The sequence below is a fragment of the Suricata suricatta genome, chromosome 2, assembly GCF_006229205.1.
Source record: "Suricata suricatta isolate VVHF042 chromosome 2, meerkat_22Aug2017_6uvM2_HiC, whole genome shotgun sequence".
Lineage (NCBI taxonomy): Eukaryota > Metazoa > Chordata > Mammalia > Carnivora > Herpestidae > Suricata > Suricata suricatta.
This window is the reverse complement of record NC_043701.1, coordinates 22093328-22103898: the sequence shown is the minus strand read 5'-3', so window position 1 is coordinate 22103898 and position 10571 is coordinate 22093328. Positions and strand designations below refer to the sequence as shown.

At 48.9% G+C, this 10571-nt stretch overlaps 1 protein-coding gene across 5 annotated transcripts in view; it reads right to left on the bottom strand.

Moving 5' to 3' along the window:
* Positions 1–4676: 4676 nt before the first annotated feature.
* UBE2H (ubiquitin conjugating enzyme E2 H) overlaps positions 4677–10571 on the bottom strand; it is a 102809-nt gene continuing 96914 nt past the window's right edge. For all 5 annotated transcript variants that reach the window (XM_029923546.1, XM_029923565.1, XM_029923540.1 and 2 more), the window contains one exon: positions 4677–8971. In XM_029923546.1, the coding sequence (XP_029779406.1) occupies positions 8847–8971 (125 nt within the window). In that variant the 3' untranslated portion in view covers positions 4677–8846. The remainder of the gene's footprint in view (positions 8972–10571) is intronic.

Here is a 10571-nt window from a genome sequence, read left to right as displayed (position 1 = left end):
GGGCTCCTGGCCGCACGCGCGGCTGCGCCTCGGGGGTCCGCCCCCCACCCCGACGGACTGGCTGCGCTTCCCGCCCCTCCGAGCGGAACAGCCTCTGCGGAGTGGGAGGGTCTGGGTTCTGACTGCAGTCCTCGTAACTGTCGCTCTTCTCCAAGAAGTTTCTGCTCTACCTAGAGGCTTCCAGGGCTGCTCGGCCCCGTAGGCAGGCTCGAGCCACGTGCGGCTATTGGGCACTTGAAGACTGGCAACCGAAGAACCGAATTTTTCATGTTGTTTAATTTGTTACATTTAAAAACAAGCCCTGTAACATTTTTCCGTAACACAGCTTCGTCTTGGTAGGATTACGTGCCCCTTTTTTTTTTTTAAATTTTTTTTTTTTACTGTTTTTATTTATTTTAGAGAGGGAGAGAGACAGCATGAGCAGGGGAGGGTCAGAGAGGGAGGGAGACACAGAATCTGAAGACAGGCTCCAGGCTCTGAGCTGTCAGCACAGAGCCTGATGCGGGGCTCGAACCCACTAGCCGTGAGATCGTGACCTGAGCCGAACCGAAGTTGGACGCTTAACCGACTGAGCCACCCAGGCGCCCCACGTGCCACTTTAAACGTTGAAAATGTAGGATCCAAACTGAGATGCATCTGGGTAAACTGTCTACTGGATTTCAGAGTTCGTACAAAAATAAGAATGCCGAATATTAATTTTAAAATAGTAATTACACACTGAAATATTTTGGATATGTAGAGGTAAATAGAACATTAATTTTACCTTGTTTTAAAAGAAATACGGCTACTAGGAAGTTTTGTGGTTTATAATGTTTATTTTGGAGGGAGAGAGCACAAACAGGGAGGGGCAGAGAGAGAGAGAGAGAGAGAGAGAGAGAGAGAATCCCAAGCAGGCTTCTCACTGTCAGAGCCCCACGAGGGCCTTGAACTCACAAACCCACCAGCCACCCAGGTGCCCCTAGGAAGTTTTAAATTGTGTTGATGGTGTTCTATTTCTATATTTGCTCTGGGGGGTGGGGTGGGCTAAATCACAGTTTTAAATTCCGATTCCGCTGAGGCCCGGTGAACCTTGGGGATGTGTGTGGGCAGGGACCTGACCTTCAGGGACCAAGCCTTGGGAGTGATCCCTTGACAGAAGTCACAGGGTTAGGCTCACCAGGTCAACCTGGAGGCATCTCATAGGGACCCCAAATGGCAGGATGAGGCCCACACATACACTGGTGCCCACAGTCCCCATGCGTGTTGAAGATGGGCACCAGACTCCACACAGCATGACACGTGGAAAGAATCGCTTATGGCCTGAAGCCTTGGCCAGCATATCTCTTGGCGCCTCACCAGCAATTAATGTGAAATGGGGCCAAGCCCAGGTCTACATCCCTAGGGGCTCCCAGGGCCAGTGTGAGGATCATAAGGGAAAGCCCTCTTCGGCCACGGCTGAGGTACCATTATCTCTGAATTATCGCTGGAGGAAGGCTTGATGGAAGACTTTCACATGTTTCTGGAATGAGTTGTGACCAGTATGCAATTCTTTTGAAATCTTGAGAAATGCATCTTTAAAAGCTTTGTTCCACACATTTTAAGTGCATATTAATAGGCTAGAGCAGGCACTTGACTCACTGTTTGTAGAACTGAAGAGAACAGAATCTGGACTGAAGTTTCTTCAAGGGAGACACTTGTGTTCTTAGCTGGGAGGGGCACCCCCGGAAGTGAAGCTGAGACCCAAAGGTTCCTTCTCCTGGTTAATCATCAATGACGGGCCAGCCAGGAGGGCTCCTAGGGAGCCCAAGTCTGTCCCTGCCAGCCCTGACCGCTTGACACCAGGCCTAGGAGCCAAGTCTGAGGCTCAAAGAGTTCTGAGGAACCCAGGTCCACATGAGAGTCCAGGCTTAAAAAAAAAAAAACACATTATAGACACCCACACATCGACACACACCCGACACACGGAGCAGAAACGGAAATACCCCTCTATCTTCAGCCTAACATCAAATCCCTTGTCAGGGCAACTCTTCCGTTCCAAGCAGTTCTGGATGCACAAAGCCTACACGAGGCACGGCAGGGCCAGCCCGAGGTGGCTCGTCCTGGGTTCATCTGGGGACCTGGGTCTCTGAGAAGCCTGTGGGCTCCTCAGAAACAAGCCTGCTCAGCCCATCAGGTGGCCCCAGGGCCTCTGCAGAGCCAGAGATTGTGAGATCCATAAAAACTTTCTGTGCCCTGGTTCCAGGGGGGAGGGAGAAACTCCAGGGTCACGGTCACAGGAGCTCATTCCCTGGGAGAGAAAGCAGGCTTCTGACATGGCAAGAGAACTGAAGGTGATACAAAGTTCCGGGGCTCTGAGCCCACAGATCTTTTCCAGGACAATATACCTCGGGGAAGGCTGGGTCCCCCTTCCTAGCAAAGGGGTAATACCTCGGGCAGGCAGTGGAAAGCCAGCTGCTGCCTGGGAAGCAGCTGGGCGGGCTAGACTGAGGCTGAGGTGAGAGTGGCAGTGGGTGAGATCACTGGGGGGTAAGAGGGGGGGGACCCAAACCCCAGCGAGTGCACGGAGACTCCTCATGGAGTTTTAAAAGCAGCTCCTTTGTGTTGTGAGATGGATAAAATAGACTGTTCATGGGACTATTACATTTCTTACTTCTTTCAGCGGGAAAATGTATGTTCTAAACTCCCAAAGCTATGTGGTCCCAAAACTCTGTCTGATCTTGAAATGTTGGCTTACGCAGGTCAGAGTGGCTAAAATGCACAAATCAGGAGACCATAGACGCTGGCGAGGGTGTGGAGAGACGGGCACCCTCCTACACTGTTGGTGGGAATGTAAACTGGTGCAGCCGCTCTGGAAAACAGTGTGGAGGTTCCTCAAAAAACTATCCATGGAACTCCTCTATGACCCAGCAATAGCCCTGAGGGATTTACCCAAGGGATACAGAAGTGCTGATGCATAGGAGCACATGTACCCCAATGTTCATAGCAGGACTGTCAACAATAGCCAAAACATGGAAAGAGCCTAAATGTCCATCACCTGATGAGTGGATCAAGAAGATGTGGTATATATATATATACACAATGGAGTACTACATGGCAATGAGAAAGAATGAAATCTGGCCATCTGTAGCAACGTGGATGGACCTCGAGGGTGTCATGCTGAGTGAAGTAAGTCAGGCAGAGAAGGACACATACCGTATGTTTTCACTCATATATGGAACAGGAGAAACTTAACACAGGACCACAGGGGAGGGGAAGGGGAAAAAATAGTTAAGGAGAGGGAGGGAGGCAAAGCACAAGAGACTCTTAAGTACTGAGAACAAACTGAGGGTTGCTGGGGGTGGGGGAGAGGAGAAAATGGGTGATGGGCGTGGAGGAGGGCACTTGGTGGGGATGAGTACTGGGTGTTGTACGGAAACCAACTTGACAAATTATTAAAATAAAAAGACATCTTAAAAATCCTCATACAAAACCTGTAATTCTTAACAAGTACACACACAAAAACGGTGTTTCACGGGTTGCCAGGATAGCTTCTCAGGATACCATGTCCCAGGATACTGTAGCCATATCCGTATTGTTTCAGAGACTGGATGGAATTCTGAGTCACAGACTGTCGGAGTTGGAACCTACTAGTTGAGGCACCTCGTGTTAAAAAATGAGCCGGAGTTCTGAGCTCAGAGACCACAGAGCTAGTAAAGAGGCGGGATGGGAACTCAGAGCGCTGGTTGACCCCTACACCAGGCTGAGGGGTCAGTGAGCACCACCTGCAAAGAACCTGTGGAACGTTTTGCTTCTGAGCTCCAGAGACAGCTTGAGGGCTTACTTGGGAGGAAAGCTTTTAGTTTGCTTTCTCCCAGCAGAACATTCCTACGTGGCCTCACCCTCCTGCTCCTGGGCAGATACAAAGCCCAACCTACCTGAGAACACAGTAGGACTCAGTGAGGAATAAAAATTTTCTGGGTAAAGTGAGGAAGAAAACAGAAGAGAGTTAGGGGAGTAAAAGCATGTGACCAAGTCTTCCCTTTGCCTTAAGTCCGGCACAAGTGGATTTTCCAGCAGACTAGGCAACATCGCCACCTGGTGGCCATCGAGGGCGCATGCTTTAGAAAGGAATAGAAATGCTGTGCTAACCCAGGGCTACCCTTCTGACACAAAACCCACCGCTCCCCAGATGGGGCATTTGGCACAGTGGGGCGCCTGTTTAGGCAGATGGCCTCAGCAGGAAGCTGCAGTGCCTGTGAACTCCAGGCCAAGTGGGTACCCTTCACTCAGCTTTGGCTGATGGCCTCTAGAAGGTCTGGGCTGGCCAGCAAAATGGAAGCCGTATCTGCTGATCCACATGAGGGCAAGTGAGGTCTTTAAGGCTCCAAGATCTCCCAGAAGACATGGCCTTTCAAGGCCTTCAAGGCTGTGGAGAAGCCTCACAGCCAGCCTTGTTTATAGTCAAAAGTCACCTGCCACTCCAGGTACTGAGACCCTCTTGCCCTCTAAAGGTGACACTCTGTTCCCAAGCGAATCCAGTCATCTGCCTTTGTTAAGAGCTTCTCAATGGGGAAGTGGAAGAGCTTCTCAGTAAAAAAAAAAAAAAGGGGGGGGTAAAGAAAAAGCCAACTTCTGCTGCTCACAGTCATCAGATGAACAGGGAGGGTGTTTTTAAAGCAGTCACGGAGGCTATTATCTTATTGACCAAAGTCCAGCCATTTGCCAAGGTATATACACATTTTATTTAAAAAAGTTTACAGTTTTCATTATACACAACTATTAAGAGGTTATAGTCAGAGGAGGCATTTGTCCTGTTGAGAAGTGCCCGCTAGATCATCACAATGCAAGGAAAAAGGTGGAAGGGAGGAGACAGGGCAAGGAAAAAAATAAGCGATAAAAAGCTTAGATTTCAATTCAGGGCTGGTAAGTCCCTTTTATCTCTTCAAGTATCACACAATATGTACCAAATACAATCAGTAAATAATGGCCATTTCTTCCCAAGCCCACAGCCAAGACAGGATTTGCTGAATGGAGTCCTGGCCCTTCCTCAGGTTGAGTGGAGAACCTGAACAGCGAGGCCGCTGAGTCCCCCTCCCCGAGGGGCCTCCACGCCGATCCCGAACGGCCCCACCAAGGTGTTCAGTGGCCAGAAAAATACAAACATGGATTCAGAAGTCCAAAGAAATGCAGGTCTTTGCGCCCAATCAGAAAGGATTTGATTTTAGTCAAGGCGGCTCTGAACCCAATTAGGAAGTTGATGGACTAAAACAAAAAGAACTCTTGCTAACTTTTGTTAATGGCTTTCACTTTTCTAATTGAGTCCCTAGAACATAGAAGGGCTGTATGCCATTCAAATTCAAACACCAGTTCCCAGAAAGCTGGGGTCTAGAAACTTCACCCATGAAGGCTAGCAGAGGACCTGTCTTTCATGATTCTCAGCCATCGTAATAGGAGGCCTAATAGAAAGCAAGCATCAGGCCAAGGCTGACCAGGGCTCCGAGAGCATTTTGAGGGAAAATAATTCCTCTGAGGGGGGACACTCACTCCCCTGGAGCCCAGGTCGGCCAGCTGGCAACGAGAACAGCTCCGGAAGTGGAAGAACAACGTTAGGTGCTGGAGACAGACATGGCAACTTCTGGTAACGATCTCACTGGTAGAAAATGCTGGTTGAGGGCAAGAAGACTGAAAACACAAGGGCAAACTGCCAGCATCTAGCTTGGCTACCCCTGAATGCACCCCGCCCGGTGCCAGCGCGGGGGCCCGCGGGACAGCGGCGGTTCCGGGCGTCGGCTGTGGCCACCTCGCATGTCGGTTTTGGAGCGAGCTGGAGCTTGGTCATTTCAACGGGGCAAAGGGGGGGCTTGCGCTGGTAAACCACATGGTGAGACTTCAAAATGAACTACGGGTATGCTAAGAAAGGGAGGGAAACTGCCAGAAGCAACTCTGACCTACCACCACCACCTTTAAAAACAATAATGTTCAGCCTTTCTAAGAAGGGGCTCTGGGTGCTTTTCTGAGCATTATAATGGAAAACCTGGACAAGCTTTTGGTGCCGTGGCACCCCCTGCTCTCCTCTTACTATATAGCTCATCTGTTTACTGGCGGCCAGAGTCTGATTCACAGCCAGACCTCCTTCTAGCTCCCGCTGTACCTAGAAGCACGGTCCCCTCCTCCAGCCTCGCTCTCCCAGGTACAGGAAGGGACACAAGTTAGCATAGAAAGGGATTCTGTTCGACTTCTTGCAAACCAGTTTCTCAGAGGAGAGGGAAAGCCCCATACAGAGCCAAAAGCATGCATGGGACCAAGGAGAGCGCCCAGAATGGACAGACCTGCGCAGAACGAGAGGGCCCAGCGTGCTCTGGGTAGCAATTCCAGGAGCCTCCTGTGCTAAGAGGCAGCCTACACACACTTCCAGCAGACACACCTGGATGACACGCGTCCGTGCCACAGCCGCGCCGCACGCTGCTCTGCTGCTCAGCCCTCGCACCCTCCCCCAGCACCTCTTCGTCGGGAGCCCCAGGCCACCGGGCTCCCAGGGCCAGCGCTCAATCGGCGGTGAGCTGATGTCTTTTTATTCGAGAACAGTGGCTCACACCCCTTCCCCCTAAACTTGGCTTTACTAGTTCTTGTTTCTTTTTTCTGATAAGATTAAAAGCAATTATTATCTGGACATTATTTTTTTGAAAAGTAATTAGAACACTATTGTTTATACAATATTGAAAAAATACAATTTTTTATTGTTTGAACTCAAATCACCACCCAGCACTTTAAAGCCTACCCTAAGTCGCACCTACGATTTAAACGGTTATAGCACAAGCAAACTGCTAATTCGGCGGGTGAGCAGGTGAGCGCCAGCAGAAACCTTCCCTCCCCCAAAGTAATGAGAAGACCACGCGCCAGACACAAGTGAAAGCACACCACTCCATGTTAAACAGTTAGCACCACCCTCCAACAAGCCACAAATGCTAGACAGCTCAGCACGCCTAACTAACCACAGCTCTACGCAACTGCACTTGGATTTTTTAAGGAAACCTTTTGCTTCATGCCCGTAATTAACATAAAATAAGTAAATTCTTTGTTTTTTATTTAGGAAAATAATCATGCTAAAAGCAAGTTGTACTTTATATAGATTTTTAAAGAAAAGATTGATTGTGCTTTTTGAATAAAAGAAGATTGGGTGTCTTCCAACCCTCACCGACTCAAATCTTGTGGAATAGCACGTCTAAACTAAAAACACACATCAGAGAGAGAGATGATCCCGGTGGGACACTCCAAAATTGTCTTTAGGAAAATTTTAGGATTGGCTAACTCTGCTATTGTCCTATTGGTTGCAGCAAAAAAGGGACACAGCCTTGCTGTCTCGAGCTCCCCAAATTCAGCAGGCAACACTCCTCTTTGAAGGGCACCCTGTGGGCAACCTGGACATATGGTTAGCTGAGTAAACATTTGATGAGCAGGCATATTCAACGGTCTGATTTCCTCTTAACACATACGGGAGAGAACATTTTCCTCCTTCAAAACCTGTTCTACCACATCACATTTCCAAATCTTTCCTCCTATCCAGTCACACTCTGCAAAAAGCGGTTTGTTTTTCCCATGTAGACTCGCTCTGGGGACAAGGACCTTTATTTTGTTCCAATTATTACTCGTTTTTAAATTTAGAATGTGTGTTGGGTCTAAAATACCCATTTCCCACTCCCACAAGCAGATGACGACAAGGCCGCTGCCAAGAGCGGCAGCAGGAGGGAAAACAAACCCCAAACACGGGAGAGCGCGCCCGGAGTCCCGGCCGCCAGCCGGGTCCTCTCGCCGAGTCTAATGGTCCACTGAGTGGCTGCCCGAGGAGGCGGCCATCTCTTGGTAGGTGAAGACTAAATTTGCAACTTTGTCTAAGCACAATTCTCTCTCTCACACACACACACACACACACACACACACACACACACACACACACACACGCCCCAACCACAACAAAATTTTACACAGCAACACCCACAACCACCCTCAAACTTAAAGCTCTCAGTCCAGGGTAGCAGTCTCAAAGTGACCAACAGGATGAGGTTAGGACTCTGCACATGTTGGATGAGATGAAACAACTTCGCTTTACTCCTCCTGTCCTGTCCTCTCAAAAAGGTATGGATTATAAGCTCTACCTCAAGAAAGAGAGTCAGGTTCAGAAAACACTTCCAAAAGGTTCTCCAAAGCAAAACACTTGTGGCTGCAGGGCCTGGTCGCGAGAAGGGCAGGAATCTACACGTAAAAATGTACTTAAAATCCAGAGTCAAGAAATTGTCGTAAGTTTCAATACTCCAATGAGCTCCCTGTTTTAAACTGTTACTCCTCGGAGACGGGCCACCTAGGGCTCCCGGGGAGGAGCCGCTGGGCATCTGGCATCCGCCGCGGCCCCGTGACGCGCTCCCACGGCAGGGGCCGGCCTCTCTCCTGCCCAGGGCCTCCACTCTGAAAAAGCACTATTCTATCTTCACGTCCAAGAGCTGGTTGGTTTGGTTTGTTTCTTTGGAACCATCAATAAAAGAAGCGACTTTTTCCTGTTATTTTTACTCATGTCTATCTACCAGAGTGGCTATTTCTTTCGACAGTTCAGTAGCACACAGGCTGACTTGGCCAAATGGACTTATGAATGCATGCATTCGGACCGCATATTGCTACCAAAATGGAATGTGGGAATATGCTATGCACCTCAGGTTGAGAAATGACCAGGAAATCAAGATCTAAAGGGTGATATATAATATATATATATCAATGCTATTATTCATAAAAACCTTGTTTAGTAATAAAAAAAATTGCTTTGTTTAAATATGAATATTATAGTCTGCTTCTCATGGTTAGGAAATAATAGTCTTTCTGAAAAGCAGGTGCTTTTTCTACTACAACTCCATATCCTGGGCCTCATCTTCCGAAAAGTCAGACATGGAACTCTCTGACGAGCTGTCCCCGGTGCCCTCCTCCTGCTCTTTCAGCGCCTCCTCCGTCGCGTATTTCTGGATGTACTCTGCACAGAGGGTGGGGAGAAAGAAAACACAGGGGTGGTGAGCAGGCGGGCATGCGCATCAGCGACCCCAGAGCTGGCAAAGTCCCAGGGAAGTCCGAGCCTTCCTTACCTGCCGGGGTGGGGGGAGGAAAGAGGCCAATTATTATGGTCACTAAAAACAAAAGGGAAAACCCCCCAGAAGATGTCTTTGGAGTTCATACATTTTGCCCCTTTAATACGAGAGGCAGAGCAGAAACCCGATTTGCAGGAATCGGAATCTCCATCCCAGAACCCCCCTGGGCCATCCCTTCTGGGGGTAGGAAAACGTCCCGGCTGAGTGGGTATGAGGCGGCCGACCACCCGGGGCCCTGGCCGAGCCAGCAGACGTCTGGGACGGCGTTCGGTGCTAGCCGGCCTTCGGTTCGGCTGCCGGGGCACCCTCGCTCCAGCCTTGCTGGTGTGTCCAGCCTGCACGCCTCCCAACTTGCACAACTGGGGAAATGCGAACCTCATACTTTCATCTCTGTGTTAATAAAACGATTCGCTGCCCAGCTAGAACAGGACTACTTATGATTCCACAGCAATTCGTAAGGAAATGCCCCATCATTTTTTGACTTGCAGTTATATAATTACAGTCAGCCCAAATCTATTATTTTAGGAATAGATTTTAGTCTCGACAGATCCTGCCTGTCAGGTTTTCGAAGCAGCTGGTAAAACAGTCTCTCAATCTGCTCAGGAATGAGCTGCTATCTGGAGATATGGCTCACCCGGGTGACTCTGTCATCTATTATTTACCTGAAGATTTATGCTGCTGTAGTCTAGGCTGGATCTGCCAGCTGAAAGTTTTAAGAGCTGCTGAACAAGCAAACAAACGTGTTCCTGAAAACTCTGAAGTGCACACTGTTTTTAAGTAAAGAGCCTACCCACGATGTGAAGAGACAAGACAGAACCCTATTCGGAATATCAGCGGAAGAGAAACACATCCTCATGTCCTTATGCGTTTTCTTCCGACGGAGCTGCAGGGGAGGAGCACGAGAGGAAGGACCACGGCCAAACAGGCCTGCCGAATGTGAATAATGCAGGGGCCTAGCGGGGACTATGCTGTACGTTTTTAAAGGGGTGTTTAAAAAGAAAAAAAGAGAATGTGTGACGAGAGACGATCTGTGGCCAAATCTGGCCCTTTACAGATCCCTACAAATTCCTCCTAACACAGAGATTTCAAAAGCTCCTGACTAGGTAAGAACTTACCTCAATTTACCTTTTAGATTGAGAGAACAGTTTATTAATCTCAAAAATTTTATTTTGTTTTTTTAAATGTTTGTTTATGTTTGAGAGATGAGACAGAGCGTGAGCAGGGGAGGGGCAGAGAGAGGAGGAGACACAGAATCGGAAGCAGGCTCCAGGCTCTGAGCTGTCAGCACAGAGCCCGACGCAGGGCTCGAACTTACAAACTATGAGATCATGACCTGAGCTGAAGTCGGCTGCTTAACTGACTAAGCCCCGACGTGCCCCGAGAAATTTTATTTTTCACCCTCGAAGGGATCAGCTACTTTGCTTCATTTGTGGAAAGAAGTTGCTGCACTTTGACATTGTTCTTTGACACTGTAATGTGATCCTGTTA